General features: G+C 39.5%; 1 protein-coding gene across 1 annotated transcript; it reads right to left on the minus strand.

The window, feature by feature from the left end:
* Nucleotides 1–2,002: 2,002 nt before the first annotated feature.
* Nucleotides 2,003–21,509, minus strand: IFT57 (intraflagellar transport 57). Its single transcript, XM_072884692.1, has 11 exons — nucleotides 21,295–21,509; nucleotides 17,024–17,186; nucleotides 15,750–15,868; nucleotides 15,065–15,155; nucleotides 12,079–12,147; nucleotides 11,406–11,528; nucleotides 7,368–7,439; nucleotides 6,617–6,748; nucleotides 5,614–5,676; nucleotides 3,698–3,764; nucleotides 2,003–2,435 (listed from the first exon to the last, which is right to left on the minus strand). The coding sequence occupies exons 1-11, from the start codon at nucleotides 21,501–21,503 to the stop codon at nucleotides 2,257–2,259; spliced, it is 1,287 nt and encodes a 428-aa protein (XP_072740793.1). The 5' UTR covers nucleotides 21,504–21,509; the 3' UTR covers nucleotides 2,003–2,256.
* Nucleotides 21,510–21,531: the final 22 nt, after the last annotated feature.

The raw sequence follows: 21,531 nt of genomic DNA on the forward strand, positions 1-21,531 counted from the left end.
GCAGTGAAATAATTACACAGATAGTTGCTTTTTCAGAACAGCCTTTCAGGCTGCTTGTGACAGACCTCATTGCTCTCCTCATGCTTTTAAGGAAGGTGATGTGGCCACTTGCTGGATCAGTGAAGACTGCTTTCAAAGCAGAGTCAAGTGGTTTTACTGTCTAAATGGGCAAAAGCTGTTCTTTACAAGGTGACATTTAAGGGCCATGTATCACTCTTGAGACAACAACAGAAGTGTCCTGCTTAGATTAATACAGTTTCAGACAGTACCGTGATAAATAATGTAGATTAATTACATATAATGAGCACACTATTTTAGAATTACTTTGGCATAAAGGAGGCTAGCTTTTCTTCTGGAGATTCTTCTACCATATTAGAGGGTTTTTGACTGTGCTTGTCTCAACAGATTCACTTCTAATAGAATAAGAGGCTTGATTCATAAGGGAAGGTTTTTGATTAATTTTGTTTCTTATTAGCATGAATTAGCATGAAGGAGGAGTTTTTTGGGGAAAGTATTTACATAAACAGCATTTTCACAGCGCAACATTTGCAATCCAAAAGCATCAGTGAGCTGCTTTGCAGGCAATGCGGAAGGGGATTGCTTTTATCTTAAGTTGAAGTAAACCCACTGTTAAAGTAAATATGCAGCAGCAACACCACCTAACAAAGGGAACATGAATAATAACTTTTCTAATTTAAGCTGAATGTGGGAGGATACAGGTAGGCAGCAAAAGAAGCTGAAAACCAATTTCCAGTGTGATTCATAGAGATTTTCAGCAGTTGCTTGCACAGGTAAATTATAATAGTTGGCATTTACATATAGTTTTTCACGTATTAAAATCTGATGGATTTCTTTTTGGCAAATGAAATACTGAAGCACAACAAAGTTAAGAAACTGGCTCATGGTACTGACTGTGTCAAGTGTCTTGACTTTCAGACACAGAACTAATCCACTGATTCTGCAGAATACTGCTCACCTTTAAGTGAGAGAAATTAATTGTAAGATGAATGGAATTACAGAAGTTAGGGGAGGATTTTAATAGCACTGGAATTGTACCAATATTGTCCATGGCTTATGAACAATGGTAACCAAAAGGATGTACTAATACTTTAATAAGGTTATGTCTTTGTTCCATGCTCCTTCATTACCTATAACATCTAGAATCACTCCCTACCTACACATTTACTGAGACAAAGGGAGCTCCCTGTTGCCATTACATTTCTAACCCCTTCCTCCTACATTTTCCTTCTGTTTCTGTATTACACAACTAGATTTGGCAACATTTTTCCTTAACAGTGATCAAAATCAGGTGTTCTGACACAAGAACAGAAAACAAGAATAATCCAAATGATGTCCACAGGGCTCTACTACATACTATAAATGAAAGCAGCGTTTGACCCAATGCTAACATAAAGTGACTCTGAAACAGTGATGACACATAAAAAAAATTAGAAAGCCAAAAGTAATTTCCAAACAATACGTTTCACATTCTCTTGTCTTGTATAGATTTTGTTATCATTGCTTCTGTTACAGGCAATGTAAAAATAAAATAATTACAAAAAACTTCCATACCAGTCTGTCTAGAAAATAATTCAAAAAAAAAAAAAAGGGATAGTGAGGAATTGAGGAATACAGTGGTTGTCCATTCACAAATTTGTGTAGGGCTGCCCTAGGAGCATGCCAATATTATTACCACTATTGCAACATTAGTTTTCTGCTTAATTCATAAACTTAAAGTGGAAGCAGCAATTTACTTTTACTTGCAGCTGAAACAATTTTGACCTGGCCTTTTAGAAAGGATAACGCTGTATAATTTCAATATCAGCAATTAAATACTTTCTACTAAACATATGTAAATAGCAATAATAGACATTTTAAATTCATTTAAAGTCCTTTGCAAGCAATTTTCATTCAGCACTGCGGAATATCAAGATTACAGGCTGTCAGTATCGTTCTATAGACTTTCACGCTACATAACATTCTCCAATGAAGTAGAGACATGTTCATTAATAAGAATTTATTAGTATATCTAGAAGGGATCTGCAGTAAATCTTTACAGAACAAAACTAAACGTGACTCCATGCTGAATCCAAAGTGTGCATGTTACTTCTTAAAAGTGCATGACAAGCATCTTCTTAAAAACAAAAAAGAAAAATGAATGCCCCCCCTCCCCCAATAAAAAGGAACCTCTAAATGAACAAAAAAGCAAATGGTAGAAAACTGTATTTTGGGCAGACCAAGTCAGCTCCAACAATTTTAATAGGCACCTACTGTGGCTTCTGGAATCACTGCTGCATGCATATCTCTAGTCATATTAGATTTCTCTTTCAGCTTTGACTGGAGTAATGTGTGTTCCATTACACCAATTTGTATGTCCATCTGAATGGTTTCTTGCTTCAGTTTTGTTAAGGCCTGTTTAATCTTCACTAGAGGAGCTGTTCAAAAAAAGATAAACAGTGTAACTCTGTGTCAGCTACTTAACACAAAAGCATCATTTTCTATAATTCACTCCTTAAAATTGAAGAGTTGAATGAACAAAAAGGCGTTCTACTCTAAAGACTTGATTGTACTGATACATCATTTTTAATATGCAAGACACTTTAAAGATAGAAATAGGCGATTACAATTTTGCTGTCTTCTTGACATCTAAGATCTGCATAAAGATGTGCATCAACATTAAGATAGGTTTGTCAATTATGTCTTTTGCTCAGCTGAAAGCCTCATCCCAATAGCTGACTTGGGGTTTGGTAGAGAACTGAAGACACCTTCAGCAGGATGTCATCTTACCTGTGAAAAGCTATAAAAATATTTTGTGCTCCATACTTTGTTTCTAATCCCTCACTTCCCACTAATATCACCCTAGCGATGCTGCTGCTGTTGCATCATATTGCTCCTTATAGTTCTGGGCTCTAGAGTTTATCCTGACCCTTGGCCGTGCCGTAATACAGAAAAGGTGTTGTGAGGCACGCAAGTAGCTCCTTCACAGTGAAGGAAGGGTGCACAAAATGTATTAATTTGTCACTGACAACTACTTAAGTAAATTAGCTGTAATGGTTACAGTTAAATATGGATATAGATTGCATATTTAGTCCTACTGTAACATACATCAATTTATCTCTGCATTCGTATTCCTTATACATTTGCAACAGAATGCATTTATCAGGAAAAATCTCAAACCACCAAATCCCGAGTCTGAGACAAACTAATTCAAATAGGTATGTAGTTTTAGATATTAAAAAAGTCCAAACACCAAAACAATATTTAAAAAATATTTTAAAAGTCCAAACATCAAAACACCAAAATGAATTTTCTTACTGACTCCAGCCAGCCTCAAGGAATCTAACAGCTACTGTCAGTAACTATTTCAGAGTAAAACGGCTTGAACCTGTAATGTGTGAATTTCTTCCAGTGAGTTGATAACTATTCAAAGCAGAGACAAAACCCATATTTTTTTTAGATTTTTACAAATAATTTACCAGAGGGGGAAATCCTGGAACCTCTACCTTCTGCAGACTTATGTAACCTTTTCAGAGAGGTTTAGACTCCTGGTTTTCTTAGACATCTTTTAAAATTTTAATACTGATAATTTAGACTAGTCACTCATTCTGGTCTTGTTTTATTTTTTTTTAATAAAGGACAAATTACGTACCTGTCACTGAGAAAACAGGTGTTTTGTTTGAGGCAAAAATATACTTACCACCGTCAGTCATACTGCTTCCTTTCTCTTCCGTTTCCTGCTTTACTCTCTCTAATACTTCCGTAATCTTAAAATAGAGATTTTTTTCTTGATTAAACCAGATAAATGTCAAGTTAAAAAAAGCAAACAAAGAAAATTCTCTGCTGAATAACCGCATTAGTTAAAAAAAAAAAACCTAATCTGTCTTAGTTGTTGTAATCGGAGAAACATTTTTTTCAAACATTAAGAAAATTTTAATTTAACTTTAAATAAATTAATGTTGTAAAAATTACAGTAAAAAGAGCAACAAGTTGGCCAAACAGCATGGTGTTACTAAGAACATGCGCATCCCAAAACAATAAAAACAACAGTGTAAGTGTTGCAGTATGATGCCGGATGGAAGACAGGAACCAGTATCCCCCTGCAGACCAAGATTCACCAAATGACCATGCCACCTGCCCTTCTGGAAGTGTCAAGACTTCAGCAGGTGGTGGTGGAAACCTCAGAAACAGCACTGCAGCAAAAGATGGTGCAGCAGTCAAGCCTGCTGGCACTGGTACAGGTACGGGTATGTGAAATGTACGTATGAAGGATAAAAGTGCATTTCGGCACTGACTATTGACCAGTTTGCCTTTGCAGACAATGAAGAAAAAGTAAATATATGATTCTAAGGTACAGTCTGGGTAATAATTCAGTATTTTTGTCTATAATATAAAAATGGCTCTTCATTAAGGCTTCAATAAGCCTTTTCAGTAACAAAAAAGAAACATCGCTGCATTGTTAATGCATAGCTACAGTGGTACTGGTATCGCTAAGTGGGCTGAGATTTGATTGCATGCTTGAAAGCAGATCAGTAGCAATATCCAACATGTCTAGTTTATCTCAGATATGCACCACTGCATCTACATAGTTTGAAGGCTGCCAACTAGTAACATATTAATCATTACTAATCAGTCAATAACTTGCAAAGCACAAACACATTATAAATCTGAAGTCATCGTAAAGTACTCTCTTTTTCAAACTTACTTCCTTGAGAGTGAAACAGAAGGAAGCTCTAATTCTGCAGAATCCATACACTCAGAAATCTTTGCTAGAAAACTCATTAAACTGCTGTATTATCTTCTGCAGCTGGACTAGATGATCATTGTAGGTGCCTGAACTATTCTATTCTATTCTAAAACATCTCAAACTTGTCTTACAATTTCCAGCACATTTTTATGGTGTGATCTATTTTATGTGACTATTCCAGACACTTTATCGTCTAGTAAATAAAGTGGGTTTTTCAAACCCAAACAACAGAGACATTAAAAAAATAACTTCTGAATTGGACAAAGGGTTGAGATATTTGGAAATCAGGCAGTAATTCTAAATGAAATGCCATGAAATAGTCAACATGTTGAGGCATTTAGGAGTCTGGGGATTTTTCATAAATTTGTCAGAGCACTGATTTAAAGAAAAAAAAACACAACAGAAAACAGTTTTAGGTATTAAGATAATTTGACTGGTATAGAAAAGTTACTATTTAGTCAAATATTGCTTTTAAGTGCTTGGAAGATGAAAATTTCAAATCGTTAATTTTAACTAAAAATAAGAGTTAAGCTTTTCTTCTTCCAAAGAATTTATGGACATGACTTGATTAATCCTCAATAATTTTAGGACACAGGTTATAAAATACAGAACACTTACCCTCTTTTACAAACTGCGGAAATTAAGAGCTCACAATAGTTTGCTCAAATTCACAAATTAAAAATCAATGGCAGCCTAGGTTTAAAATTTAGGGACTGGACTAGATTGCCTCCACTTAAACAAATAGATTAATCTTTAACATGAGAACAAATCAGAAAGAACTGGGTTCATAATACCGCAAACACTAAATGCCAACTCTCTGAAGATTGTTTTAAAATAAGCAAAAGAAATTATGCGAAGATGTGTTTTACCTCAGAAAGCACTCTAATCCTTTCCGTTACTCCTCCACTTCCCTCCTGGTACTTCTCTTTAGCCTGGAAAGAAACATGTTTTTTGCTGTAATGACAAAGCTGAAGACATGTATGCAGATAGCTCAGAGAGAACACCAAAACTTGCTCTCATATGTCCCAATTCTAGAAACTCTCCCATGAAGTTCCAATGACGTTTACAGCGCTACACATATGAGGACAGGCTTGAAACATGAGCCCCTATAATGACTATCATTCAAAAAATTTAAAGCAGTTTTAAAAATTGTAATAGTCCTAATACATACACAATAAGAAGTGTGTTTTCTAATCATTTACATGAGGAAATAAACATAAAGAAAATTTTCCAGAATGCAGACAGAATTGAATCCCGAAACCCAGAATACTTCTTCACCAACAATAAATTACTACCTTGAAGTTTCTTAAAGTTTAACACTAAGGTAAACAGAAAGCACAGAGGTCAAATCCTGTTAGCCTTATTTTAACATCATGCCCACAAATAGGAGGGCTAGCCAAATGGCAGCTTATACAGGCCTCCTAACTAGGGGATCAAAAAGCTTCTCAAACAGCACTCTATTGGCATAAAAACTAAATGAAGCAAAGTAATCAGAGCACTTTGTGCATGTTAGCATGAGTAATCAATATAAGAGATGAGTGCTGGACTGAGACTGTAGCTTTTCTACTCATCACACATGTGTGAACTTCACAGGGAAAGCAGCAGAACTAGCAACTTACCAGCTGCTCAAGATTGGCAACAGATTTACATAATATTCAAGCAAAAAACATTTACTTTCCCCTGTAGAATAGCTGAATAAAAATTGCTAGTTTAGCTTAAAAAATATATAATTTGACAGTCAATCAACATTTCCGCTGCTTTATATCCAACAGCAGAATTCACAGATGACTCCTCCGAGTCTTCTTTGCCTTCACCCTCACTTAATAGTAAGGTAATACTAGAGAAGGCAACAACGAAAGATCAGTGCATTACCTCACTCAGCAAGGCTTGCGCTGAACGGTACTCTTGAACCAAGTGCTCCAACTGATTGTTGATGTACTTTTCCCTGCTATTGATCTTTTCCAATGTTCTGCTGATTTCATTATGGAGTTTGTCAAGGTAACCCTAGAAAATCATATTCTGTGGGTTAACAGTATACAGATAGTACACAAAGAGTATTAAAATGGTGCTGTAATTAAGAAAGGATATGGAAGTCTACAAGTGAGAGAGAAAAATATTACAGAAATGGTATGTTTAACCAACAAAAAATTATTCCTAATGTGTTCTGGTTTGCCTACCTCCAAAACACATATTTCAAGCTTTACTGCTTCCATCACTCTCCCCCCCTCAATTAATTACAAATGTCAATGTCAGTAAGTTACTCTAACAATGGTATTTGACAGTATTTTGGGTTTTTTATCAGCACTTATTTTCAGATTGTATTATTCTGTTTTGCCTTCTGTAGTCAGGATGCACTTATGCAGGATGCATTATGGTAATGCATACGTTAATGAACCCTACTATCCCTGTTAATCCTCACATATACAACTCTTTCCCACAAAATATTTTGCCAGTCCCACTGTCCCTGATCATCATTATTGTATGTTTCCCTTTTTAGTTTTACAGCATTAGCACAAATAAAATGAAGAAAAAAAAATCAATTTAGTTCTTAACGTATATCAAATAAAAGAGAAAATAAAAATGCTGACAGATCAGTGAAATATTCTGCACATACAAGACATACCCTAGTTTCTTTCAAAGAAGACTCAATTCCATCCTTATGCTGATGCATTTGATCTACATGAATCCTCCAATCCTAAAAAAGATACCACAAAGTAAAACATAGGTAAGTACAACTTTTATCTTTCTCTGATTACTAAAGCAGAGTATGCAAGGCAGGGTCAGTTCTCTTTTATACTATTACTGTGTATCATTCTGCCACTGCCATGTTCATATCCAGAGGCACTTGCTTAATGTGACACAATTTATAAATCTCCTAAATGTCACATGACAGATCCATAAACAAACACTGACAACCTCACTGATACCACAGTAGCTATGCTTTTTAGAGTCTGTTTAATCTTCATGGAACTATTTCTGCTAGAAACCACTCTGGGCACAAATACTGAAAATATTGATTATAGTTGCACTAGCTCAGCTTATTCTTAGACAAAATGAGTGCTTCAAATGCCCAGCACCTACAAGTTCCAGACTATCAGATCCTCCCTTTCTACTTAGCCCTTACTATTATCAGGAGAAGAATGGAAAGAAATAAAAGAGGCAGAAATACCTAAACTTGGTTTTGATAGTGGGACAAAATTAGAAGGGGGAAAATTATTTGCAGCTTGTAGGTCATAGGAAACATACATGGACTTAGGGATGGGGGATGAGAAAAGGTCCTGTTTTGACTTGATAGGTAGGCATCTTCTACTTAGAAATCAATTCCAGTTCCCAAGCTTTATCACAAATTTTTTGTTATCAGTTGAAACTTTTTACATCTCCCAGACCAAAGCCCAGCTGCAGACAGACTGTGAGTTCAACATGAAGCAGAGTAGCAGCACTGCAGAATTACTGCTATTTCAGTACTGTGTTTCTGAACATGCTAAGAAACATTTTTAATATTTTTAAGTTTTTGTCGCTGTACTGGTCTAGGTGTTAAAAAAAAAAGTCATCTTAATAAATCTTTATCATTTGAAATCAAACCTTAGGAGACTTTCTTGTAAAAGAGGTACTGTAAGGATACATGGAAGGTGACAGCGCTTGCTTCAGTAAGATAACCTGGCCCTTGCAACCAATAGCAATGCAAACCTAGGGGTTCTGGACATTCGGGAGGAGGGTTGGTGCAACTGTGCAAACTGATGAAGCAATGTGCAGGGGAAAGGGGACTGGGGAGGAACTAAGTGGGGAACAGAGAGAGGTATAAGAGAGGCATGTGTAAACTGTTGCCAGTCAGTCCACTTGTCTGACTGAGCCCTGTGCCTGATCACTGCAGTTTGTTGTATCTTCTTATTAAATTCTTTTTTAATTATCTTTCTGTGCAGTCTCACGCTCTATCCCATGCGCGTATGAGTGCTGCAAGGACTAAGTGCCAGCTGCTGGTGAGAGGGGATATGGGGCCAGCAACTGGAATCAGACCAGAGCTGCAAGTGTCCCAGGCCTGGGGTGTCTGCAGCTGGAGAGAGTGGGGGTCTCAGTGCCAGCCACAGCACCAGGTAAGGGTCTCGGCCACCAAGGCAGCACAGGCGTCTATCCCAAAATCAAGCTACTGGGAAGGACCAGTGTGAGTAAATCAAGTGAGTAGCTCAGTGCCAGCAGCTGGAGCGAGACTGCAGTGCCAGCTGCTAGGGTGGGGACAGGCAAATGTTTGCCTCTTCCCTAAACCTGCTGTGCACGTGTAAAATTCAATAGCAGACTTAAAACTGAACTAACTGTCGTGTAGTAGGCCCTGGATCCAGGCCTGGGTATGAGGCAGGCAGAGGGTATACGCTGGTATTCAGGGGGACCCACAAATGTAGAGTATCCTTAAGATGAGCACATGAGTGTGTGCACCTGTTTGCTGGCAAGTGTCAAGCTGGACTAGCTGGTAGGTAGAAGAGCAGTGAAACAGTTAAGAGGGCCCAGCATCCAGGCAGGGGGATCAGACAGACAGAAGGACCATGCCAGATAACTGAGAGATCCATGAATGTGCATGTGCTTGTGAATCTAGAGAGAAGGCAGGGTGTGCTTTCACTACGGAACTTCAATCTTAATTAGCTGAAGAGGAGGAAGGGGGCCTGGCTGTCTATACTTATATTTAACAGGAGTCCTACAACTGCTGTTGAAGACAGGGCCTTGTTTACGGCAGTTTGTGCAGCTGGCCATGTCAGGGTCCTCTGTGTGTCTGTGTGATACATGCTTCTGAACCTGCAAACAAGAAAGGAGTAGCTGCATCCATCAGTCTGGGATGGGAACCCGCAGGTCCCCAGATACATGGGGCTGGGCTGCAGCACCTGAGCAAGATGAATTCCCAGTCCCAGAGCTCCTAGAGGATACAGCCACTTACAATGTCTCATAACAGGTACAAAACAAATCCTGGCTTAAAACAGCTGCACACTTAAACATGTGCCATCCTTCAATGACAGGCAGTTCCACTGATCTGAAGTGAGGCTATTCCCCTGCACAGGACATGCACATAACTACCAAAGGACTGGTGCTTCTGTCTTACTATCTCAGAAGAGCACAGCTGAGCATCTCCAACAGCTGTTCAGCCCATGAGGTTCAGCTGCTGCCTACAATTGTGCTGCTGCCCACTATTCTCTTCCAGAATGAAGCAAAGACTAGTAGAGAAAATGTGCTTATGTTGTATGTTGGGTTTTAGTTTGCAGCAGACTCAACATCTTTTGTTGGTCTGGTGACAATTGTTCACAATTTGTCAAACTTTGGAGTTTAAATAAAAACAACAAACACTGCACACACACACCTCCCACCCCTGCCCAAGACTTCACAAATAAGTTCTAGTTTCTAATGTCATTGATTAAACTATTAACCCTCTCCTGGTACTATGTATGCATGCACCACGTAGGAAACAGAACATGGTGCTTTTCTTGTAGAATTAAAAAATGCCAAACACTTCTCTCCAGTTATTTCTGAAAGCATGATAGCACAGAAGCTAGAAAAAGAAGAATCCTCTTTTCATGTTTATTTTGACGTATTCCTTATAGCCAAGAAATGGTGCATTAAACTAGAAGCTAGTAAACCTCAGTTCTTACAGTGCCTTTAATTTTCCATGTATGTCTTATATTAAGTTTTAATTTATTAGTGTGAGAATCAAGCCATGTGTAACAGATGGGCTTGCCGAGGATCAGAGCAAGGTGGATCAAACCAGGCAATTCTTCACATAGAAGAATGCAGTATAGCGTAAAACAGGCAAGCAATTTAACAGATAGTTGAGAGCTTAGCCTATTTTGGGCGAGATAATTATCTTCCATTGAATTCTGTATCACTGCTACAGATTGCTCCAACACCCCAACTAGCTGGGTCACAACAAATGAGCAATTTCAATACTGCACTGATCTGTGTGTTCTATACAAGCTCCTAGAAAGAATGTTTATGGCGATGCCAGGAATAGGTCCTAGGTTTGGACTTTGACTTGTCAAAGACAGATGTCTACTTGTAAGCTGCTCATTCCAGACTCCTTGGAATAGATTATGGAGAGAAATACTAATTTCTAAGAAATTATGAATTTCATCTTGAGGTAGTTATCTGGATAGGTAAGTAAGATCAGTTGAAAAAGTACTCACTTCTTTTTGCTAATCATAAGGAGAGCCCATGATGACTAGATCAGAGGTACAGACCTACTTTATTGCCGTTTAAAGTTCAGCAAGATGAATTCCGTGCAATCAACCTTTCATGTGGTTGACAAATAGAACAGGTGAAAGATAAGAAGTTCCTCAGCTCTCTTCCAGGAAGATGTTTTAATAGCTGCTACACTGAGGGTATAATTTTTCAGAAGTATGAATACACTGGAAATGTTTAACGATTTAAGAAGTTTCCACTGAATACATATATGGAAATAAGGTGCCCTGTAAGTATCAGAAAAAATTATTCTTATATAATATTGGAAAAAAAAAAACACTACTGAAAATTATTGCTTCTAAGGTCAAAGTAAACGACAATGATTCAGACAAGATAGCCTAGGAGAGCCCATTATTCACAATTCTTGGCAAGACAAAAGAAAAAAATTGTAAATGGAAAGTAAATAACACTGGCTTTGTGTGTGTACGCATCAGTCATTCTCACATACCTTATTGTCAGTCCTGACTGTAACCTTCAGCTGTGGAAGCACACGTTCCACTTCCAGATTCCACTCTGCTGCATCTGTCGTGGACTGTAAAATCTCTTCTTGCTTTGCAGAGTCATTCATGTCCTGTGTAAAAATCACAAAGTTTATGTATAAAGTATCATCATTGTGCACAGTGAGAACTGTTAGAAATCACGTTACAACGGCTTACAGTGTTCATAGTCAGAAAAAAATTTATATCCAGAATGATCTGGACTACAGATATAACAGATTTCTTCCATGGCTTTCTTTGAACTCATAAAGACTAGGAATTAAAATAAATATATCGTCTCATCATATTTAGAATTGAAAAGAATAAAATGTATATAATAAGAAATTATAATACATTCCTGAAATAGCAAGGGGGGGAAAATTAAAATACATTCAATAAACTAATACCATGTTTTCCTAAAAGTCTCTGCAAAAATTTCTTGCAAATGTTTCCAGCCACCTTGCAGTGATAACAGTTTAGAAACTGGATGTACATTTTTCTTTTAAAATAAGCTGATTTATTTCAGTTGGAATGTTTTTTCAAGTTTAGACTACATAAGGACTTTCACACTTAAATCCAACAGAAATAAATTGCTGCTACAGATGTAAAAATCTCTCAGAAGAGGACTGATGGGTAAAAACTTACCAATCTGTATGTTTGTGCCTTTAGAACATTCAGGTCAATAAAATTTTCTTCATTGTCCGACTCTTCTTCCTTAAGGAAAGTTGCAAAGTAGGACTTCAGTAAGTATCGCACAATCATTCTCCATAATTTTATTTTGCAGGAGCACAGGACAAGGAGTATTAAATTCCAAATTTCTGACGTGGAGAGTTTATGATAATGGAGCTTGTATTTACTTAAAATCTTATGAGGAGACAAAATATCTGGGACAAGCTGAAAGATGAAAGCTACCCCACATTTCCCTCAGGGTGCCACAGTATTTAAAAACTAAACCAACCAACCGACAACAACAAAAAAACCCAACAACCCCAGACCTAAGCCCTTTCACATCAAATGGGCCATTATCAATAGTTGTATGGTAACTGTAATTTCTTATGTGTTTCCTAAAGCTTTGCATTAAAAATAAAATCAAACCAAAACAAAAAACCAACCACAACCAGACCTGAACACAGTTTTCAAGATGTTGTTTGCACTACAGATTTGGAGCTGCAGAATGATGCCACACTTTAAAAGTGTGCAGAACAATACAATTCAAATTGAGGCAATTGATTTGTTTTCTTGCCCATGACACTACACACTAGGCTGACGGTTTTATGGAATTATCTATTATAGTCTCAAAATTGCATTCCTCAGTGATCATGATCAGCTCAGAGCCCATCACTGCATAAGTCAAAGATGCTTTTGCTGTGCGTTACCCTCCATTTATCTATACTGAATTTCACCTGCCATTTTATCACCCATACACTTCACCCTTATACACCTTGTCCTCCTGTAGCTCTTCTGTGAGCCATCGTCTTTTCCACCAAAGTAAAATTTCATCATTCACCTCCTTTCTAGACAAAGCATGAATGCTGTAATAACACAGGTTTTAGGGTAGAACCCTTCAAGACTCAGTGAAAACCTGGGAGCTTACTCCTGTACCTTACCTAGTTTTTAACTGACAGGGACCACTTTATCTTCTTCTGGCATGTTTGGCCCCTAGTCCCCTGAATACTTGCAAGAAATTAATGGTGACTAGATTGGGACTATCTTTTGCTAAACGGACAATATATATTTGCACAGCACTTAGAAGAACATATTACAACACTACTATGACAACAACAAGACTAGTTATCAGAACTGAGGAATCAAACTGTGCAGATTTCCTTGCATAGCCAGCCTTGCTGGCTACCATTCACCTAATTCCCCAGGATTTACAGAACTAGGCTTGTCTCTCTCAGCCTCATCAATTTTATTCAGAAGAATCAAAACCAGAAGAACAATCAATGAACCTCATCATTAGCATTTAACTACTGGAAATGCTGCTAAATTCAATTATAGGTACAGCTAATACATCCAGAACATATCGATATATTGGCAGCAACAATGGACTGGGGGAAAAAAAAAAATTACATCAGGATATAATTAATCCCTGTAGAACCATTAGGGGCTCTAAAAAAGTGGTTATCCACTTGGTATAAACCTAGCTCAATGGTTTTATTAACACACAAACTCAGAAGAGCTAATAAAACATGTTAGTTGTGAAAATCATGGCCTCAGATACTACCTGAGAGCAAATCCAGAGGTTCTTTGAAGGGTTTCAACTGTGCTTTAGTTAACTGTTTCCTCCCCACTTCCCAACTTAACACCTTAGACCTTAACAAAACACAGAAAAGAGCAGACAGCTGACTGTTTTCATATTTAAAGCTTTTAGCCAACAGCTTACATTTCTGAGGCCGGTTCAAACATGCAATACAGAATGTCTCTTATTGTTCCCAGAATTATTCAAGACTTTTTCTGTGGAGACTTCAAAGCTGGTAAAAATGCAACCAGACATCCACATCACAATATTGGCATATTGTATGAAATTTAAGAATAAAAGTTTGGAATTTTTCTTGGCTAATAAAAATGAGAAAAATAGCGCAATACTTAGGAAAACTGTGAGAAGAGGAAGAAGAGAAGCAAACTCTTCAACTGTTACATTCTTGTGGACTATTGTGGCATATAAATTGGGACTATGATCAGAACCATATGATAACATTACTGGCACTCTATTTCCAACTTTTATGACCTTTAATTTCTCCAAGCACTTGAAAAATTTGAACACAAAAATGGGACAGTTGTGGCATTTTCTATCCAGTATTGCTGGGCCTTAACACTCCAGAAGATAGTTTTCTCCTCAAGTAATTTACCGACCCTGCAAGTGAACACTTCCAGGCTCACAGCTTTCGACATTTTGGGTTTGATCTACATTTATTTTGCACAGAATCATCAGCTTTTGGAGAAATTGGATGTGAAACTAACTTTGTTTCGTAATTTTCACTTTAATTGTCTTCAGATAACTTCCCTCTCCAGAAAAATCTTTCATTTGTGGAATATATAGCGATGAGCTGCCATGACCTTTCTCTACAGAAACAATTCTGCAACCTTTTAGGTCTTTGCTGGTGTTTTTAAACAAATGCTCGGTTTCCATTTGTTCTTTTCCATCTACCCTGTTCCTAAATCTTAATATCAACTAAGTACCAAAGTTACTGTTTCCTATTTGCAGGGAAATCTGAGTTACAATAGTGAGCACTCAGTTAAGCGCTGGGCAAATTTTAACCAAATACTAGCCAATTCTGTAAACAGGGATTGAAGTTTTCTTTAATATCAACAGCTCGTATCAGTAGAAAACAAACAACTCTGAATCTATGCAATTTTAATGTATGGTTAGATTCCACTTCACTTTACATGAACTATAAATGCACATCATAACATAAGCTGTCCCAAAGAGTTAACCACCTTATCTGAAAGGAAACAAAAAACTCTACAGAGGAGCTGACAATACAGGAAAGGAGATGCAGGAAAAAAGGGGGATGGAACTGTTAGTAGAAAAGACTTCTTAAACAAAGCCAAACAAAATGAACAGTGAGAAAAATTTTGTCATAGCTGACCAATACTGATACAATCAAAACCAGTTAGGTAAACCTACCACAACATCCTCTTCCAGTTTATTAAGGGTTAATTCTGCATCATCTTCTGTTATTTCTTCTTCTTCTAGCTCTTCTGTTGGATATGCTGGCCTGAATTTAGTTCAAAGAACATCAGAGCTTTTAAACACAGTAAATTGGAAATACCTCTGTAAATTGCTCCTAAGCAAACAAAACATTTCATGAGAAGTATGGATGATACGGAATACAACTAGACAGTGTCAAATTATCTGCCATCTAATTTCTCCTAAGATTTCCTTCTCATTAAATATTCAAAGTTACTGTAGCCTACTTGTAACATGATCACATACTGTGTATACCTGCAACTGAAGAGGTCAAGATTGATTGATAGGACCTAAAAGAATATTAATATGCTTCAACTCAACTGTCAGTTTAACAAGCAGTTATGCATAGGAAAATGACCAAAAAAGTCATCAGTCAAATCTTTATTCATTAGCTAAGTCTATTAATGGCCCAAACTCATCCTTGCTGGTAATAGACAAAATGTGTGAAATTGCATTAGGAATTAATTTGTCCCACTGCTTCAAGCTTAGTTGAATTTTGCATCTCGTGAAACATCAAGTAAAACATTTTTGGTAATTACTATGTTTTGTCTTCACAATTACAACTTACATTTGTTTGCTGGAAAACAACACATAAGGGAGGATACTTAAAAGTGTACTATACCTTTTCCAGCTAAAGCCAGTGTATTTCAAGGCTTCTTCAGCTAAACAATCAAGAACATAGCATGCTTGCTCTCCATAACCTGCCTTTAATTTTGAGGGAGGAAAATCCACAGGCCTTCCCTAAAATAAAGAGATATGCTGTTTACTAATGGCTACCCATCAATGGAGCTGCCTCTCAAGGAGTAACAAAATTTACTATGCTAAAACCAGTGTCCATTGTGTATGAAGATTTTACCAATGTTAATTCATATTCTTCCCCCATGCAGCTCCAGTCAGGCAACAGAAGGGAAAACAGAACAACCCAAGGAACAGATGCAGTGTAGAAATCTTAAAGCTCCCGGTAAGAGGATACTCACAGGGAGCAGAAGAGAGAAGCTGCAAGGGAGGTAGATGGTCAAGCACACAAGTGACATGCTGGCAAGGCAAGAAAGCTACGGAGGAACTCAGGTACTGAGAATTAACCACCAGCTTTTCAACACTGCCTTGTTTGTTCCAGATTTTATTTATAGAATATTTTATTTTTATTTATTGCTGTCCTACAGAATACATATCTTGGTTTTTTATCAAGTAACTCCTTTAGAGAACAGTGTTCTTAACATCATTCACAGCTGTACCACAGTATAATCTTCCATAAGATCATACTTCCCGTAAGTTGATACACTCTCCTGACCTTTGGGTTTGGTTTTTTTTTAATATTGAAAAAAATCCCAATAGTTCCTGGGAGTTTATGCAACCTTTTACTCCTTACCAAAAGAAACTGAAGGAAACATGAACACAATTCTAAACCATCTCCTTCACTATGAATTATACCATTGACATTGAATTACAATTCTAAACCATCTCCTTCACTATGAATTATACCATTATACATTGACTTATACCATTGTGATCCTGGCAGGAGCAGGATCACAAGCACTGTGTAAACTTTCAAGATAAAATCCTTGTCAATTATACTACTATAAATGAGCAACATATGTGGCAGTATAAGAAGTAAGCCTAATTTAATCAATTTTACAGATTGTGGAACAAAACTAATTGGAATCATATATAATATTGTAAGACCATTTTTGTAGTGCCAGAGAGTTCGCAAGTAGGTACACACAGTATAAACTTCCAATTAACTAATTAACATAATACAAACTTATAGATAGGAAAAGTCTCTCCAGTCCTTAAGAACATAATCAGACAGCAGAGAAAGTGTGTCATTACTGTTATTTCTGAAGGTGATGCATGTGCTTGAAATACACTTGGGAAAACAGCATGTTCAACACTTACAAATGATCGCAATTCTGAGAGTACATTTGATATTATTGCATTGGGGTCATCATATTCTTGTGGCTGTTCGAAGGGATGTCCTGCTTTAGTGATCAGCCAAGCAGCAAGTGTGCAAAACATAAAGAACTGCTCACCAGGATTAGTGGGCAGTGCAAAGTAGTGCCTGTTTAAAAAGGGGAAAAAATGGTAAATATTTTGAGCTCCTGAAGCTCTTACAGCATTATAGGCCACCACAGGCTAGAAAGCAGTTTCTTTAACTGACTTTCTCAATGAGTGATCCATCTGAACTAAATTCAGCATGTCTAATTTCACACATAACCACAGTAGACTAAGTTTTCTACATGCAGCTCATCTGTTTGCCCCTTTGAGTAAGCTATTAATCTACATTAGACTTCCAAGGAATAAAATAGAAACCGGGTACTCCTCTTTCCTGCCAGCAGGATTATACAGCTTCAGTTAAACACCACCAAATTAACATTTCCACACAAACCCAAGTTAGTCCTCTTATTTACCTGAGCAGTCTCAAATCATGATGAGCTCAATTCTGTTCCCATTTAATTTTAGGGATGCAGAATCCATCCCATCACTTCATAAAATACCACCACTGACTAATTAAGAGCCTGTGCAATGGATTCATTCAAATGTCCCTTGCATAACATAAGATACTGAAAAGCTCAAAAGAACTAAAAGTCAAAGATCCGCAATTGCCAATAACTTGTAGGCCATGAATGAGCTAAGATTTTCCTAAATCTCAGGCATTTTTCACAGGGCAAGTGATTTACAGTGCAAGTCAAAATTTAAATTTGAAAAACATCCTCTGAATAGATTAGCAAAAGTGATTGATAACTACTGTCAACATCACACAGCAAACAGCCTACTTCAAAAACAAAATTAAACAATCCATTGCTAAAGCTTTATACCTTTAGCCATGACACTGGAAGCCAGGGTGGATTTGTCTCATCTTTTATCTACTTTAGAACACATTGAAAAATGCTTCAGAAGCGCATATTGCTCTCCATTAAAGAGTTTAAACAAATAGCACAAAGAAAGGTATCTGTATTTGGGTATATGACTATGCTGCTTTAAAAATAAATAACTAAATAAATAAATTTTGCATCAAGTGACCACATGAAAACTTGAATGGCACTTCCTTGAGGAGGGGAGAACAAATTTACTGAAGCCTCATTGCCTAAAGAGATGTGTCCTCTTTCTGCCTATTGTCCTTATCCATGCCATTATACCACAGTAACCTCACCTCCTCTTCCCTTCTTAACATCCGCAAATACTCTTCCTGACAATAGCAATGCATCAAGTTCCTTTTGCTCCAAAGTTCCCCAAAGCTCTTCCCCTTCCCATATTCCTCAAGAGTGGCAAGAGGCTGGTCTACCTAAATCAGTGCATAAGCTCAGATCAGGAGCATGTTTTTGAAGTGATCCTTCCACCCATCCTCACCTACTGTGCTTTGGGTCACTTTAGAGAGCAAGGTACACAAACCAGACCTATTTTGGATCACACTAAATTGAGAGATCTAGTCATAATGAGAATTCAGTCCATAAAATCAGACCACAGTTAGTCCCCCCAAAACATAAATCATGTGCACACTGGATACTCGGAACCAAACTCTTCCCCTTACACACACGGCTGCTCGCTAAGGTGGACTAAGGTTTGCTTCCTTGCTCCGAATATACTGATGGTGCAACAGCTGGCTAAAAACAGATTACAGCCACTGAGCTCAAGCTGAGCCTCCCTCCCAACAAGAAAATAATTTGGACTATGTTTTTTCCCCCCTATCATATTGTTGCTTATAGAAAGCTTAACTGTGTGATATGCTGCTGCGCAACCTGGTTGAAACTGATGGATGGATATGGAAGTTAATTGGGCAGGCAGATGCTGGGAGCACATTGGTCCCGTTTCCCAAGTTTCCTGTCTCCCACCGTAATTTAAAAAAAAATAATTTGTTACATGTGAAACAAATATATATTAGATATGAAAAAGCAGGCTTAAAAACAATGGGTCCAAGCCCCCTTACACATACACACCCCCCATAAATACCAGAATACCAGAATTCTGGTATTCAGGACTCTGAATACTAGAAATTCATTTAGGGTAGAGGTATTTTTTGCAGATACACTGGCATGCAAATATTCAAACTCAAGTTATCTACTGGCGGCAGGGAAGGTCAAGTGACTATTTACAGAATCACAGAATCGTATCGGTTGGAAAAGACCTTTAAGATCATCAAGTCCAATCGTAAACCTAACACTACCAAGACCACCACTATACCATGTCCCTAAGCACCTCATCCAAACGTCTTTTAAATACCTCCAGGGATGGCGACTCAACCACTTCCCTGGGCAGCCTGTTCCAATGCTTGATAACCTTTTCAGTGAAGTAAAATTTCCTAATATCTAGTGTAAACCTCCCCTGGCGCAACTTGAGGCCATTTCCTCTTGTCCTATCACTTCTTACCTGGGAGAAGAGACCGACACCCACCTCGCTACAGCTTCCTTTCAGGTAGCTGTAGAGAGCGAGAAGGTCTCCCCTCAGCCTCCTTTTCTCCAGGCTAAACAACCCCAGTTCGCTCAGCTGCTCCTCATCAGACTTGTGCTCTAGACCCTTCACCAGCTTCATTGCTCTTCTTTGGATACGCTCCAGCACCTCAGTGTCTTTCTTGTTAGTGAGGGCCCCAAAACTGAACACAGTAGTCGAGGTGCAGCCTCACCAGTGCCGAGCGCAGGGGGCACGATCGCTTCCCTACTCCTGCTGGTCACACTATTTTTGATACAAACCAGGATGCCATTGGCCTTCTTGGCCACCTGGGCACACTGCCGGCTCATATTCAGCCAGCTGTCAACCTGCGCCCCCAGGTCCTTTTCCACTAGGCAGCTTTCCAGCCACTCTTCCCCAAGCCTGTAGCATTGCATGGGGTTGTTGTGACCCAAGTGACCTGGCACTTGACCTTGTTGAACCTCATACAGCTGGCCTGGGCCCATTGATCCAGCCTGTCCAGGTCCCTCTGCAGAGCCTTCCTACCCTCAAGCAGATCAACAGTCCTGCCCAACTTGGTGTCATCTGCAAACTTACTGAGGGGGCACTCGATCCCCTCATCCAGATTGTTGGTAGAGATATTAAACAGAAGTGGCCCCAGCACCGAGCCCTGGGGGACACCGCTTGTGACTGGCCGCCAACTGGAGTAAACTCCATTCACCACCACTCTTTGGGCCCGGCCATCCAGCCAGTTCTTTACCCAGCAAAGCGTATGCCCATCTGAGCCATGAGCAGCCAGCTTCTCTAGGAGAATGCTGTGGGAGACAGTGTCAAAGGCTTTACTGAAGTCTAGGTAGACAACATCCGCAGCCTTTCCCTCATCCACTAGGCGGGTCACCTTGTCATAGAAGGAGATCAGGTTGGTCAAGCAGGACCTGCCTTTCCTGAACCCATGCTGGGTGGGCTTGATCCCTTGGTTATCATCTACATGCCGTGTGATGGCACTCAAGATGATCTGCTCCATCAGCTTTCCTGATACTGAGGTCAGGCTGACAGGCCTGTAGCTCCCCGGATCCTCCTTCCGGCCCTTCTTGTAGATGGGTGTCACATTCGCTCATCTCCAGTCAACTGGGACCTCCCCAGTTAGCCAGGACTGCTGGTAAATGATGGAAAGGTTCCATCAGTACTCTTGGGTGGATCCCATCCGGCCCCATAGACTTGTGAGTGTCTAAGTGGTGCAGCAGGTCACTAACCATTTCCCCCTGGATTATGGGGGCTCCATTCTGGTCCCCATCCCTATCTTCCAACTCCGGGGGCTGGATACCCAGAGAACAATTGGTCTTACTATTAAAGCCTGAGGCGAAGGCGGCGTTAAGTACCTCGGCCTTTTCCTTATCCTTACTTACCACATCTCAGCCTTTACAGGGACTTCCCATTTTGAAAGCTTCAAAACCCTATGGGAAGCTGTGAAGTTGACTGGTTCTTACTCTACCCAGGCATCCTGTCATCCGAGAGCCAGCCTTCCTTCCTTAATCCCTGACCGCAGGGGCGTAACCGTCCGCTGGGATTTCCTCCTGCTAACGCTGCGGGGTCACACCCAGACGCGCACACCCGCGGTACGCGTCTGACGCCTCTCGCTGCAGCCGTGGCAGCTACGGACCCTCACGCGTGGAGCTTCATACCACGCGGCGCGGAGCCACCCCCCGGCCCCCACCCACAGCCACACGAACGCCTTCCGGCAAGGCCGCCGCCGCCAGCCGCCCGGCGGAGCGGGAGAGGGGCACCTGCAGAGCGGCCGCATGTTGTGGCGCCGCAGCGCCTCCTCCTCGTAGCTCAGCAGCTTCAGCTTGTCCAGCAGGTCCTCCATCAGCACGAACATGTGATAGGCCGCGCCCGGGCCCCGCTCCACCGTCACCCCCTCCTCATCCCGGTCCCGCTCCCACGACGCCCCCCCGCGCCGGCTCCCAACGCCGCCTCCGGCCTCCTCCGCCATCTTGGAGCCCCGCCGCCCGTAACCGAGG

The sequence above is a fragment of the Ciconia boyciana genome, chromosome 1 (genome assembly GCF_034638445.1).
Source record: "Ciconia boyciana chromosome 1, ASM3463844v1, whole genome shotgun sequence".
In the NCBI taxonomy this organism is placed as follows: Eukaryota; Metazoa; Chordata; class Aves; order Ciconiiformes; family Ciconiidae; genus Ciconia; species Ciconia boyciana.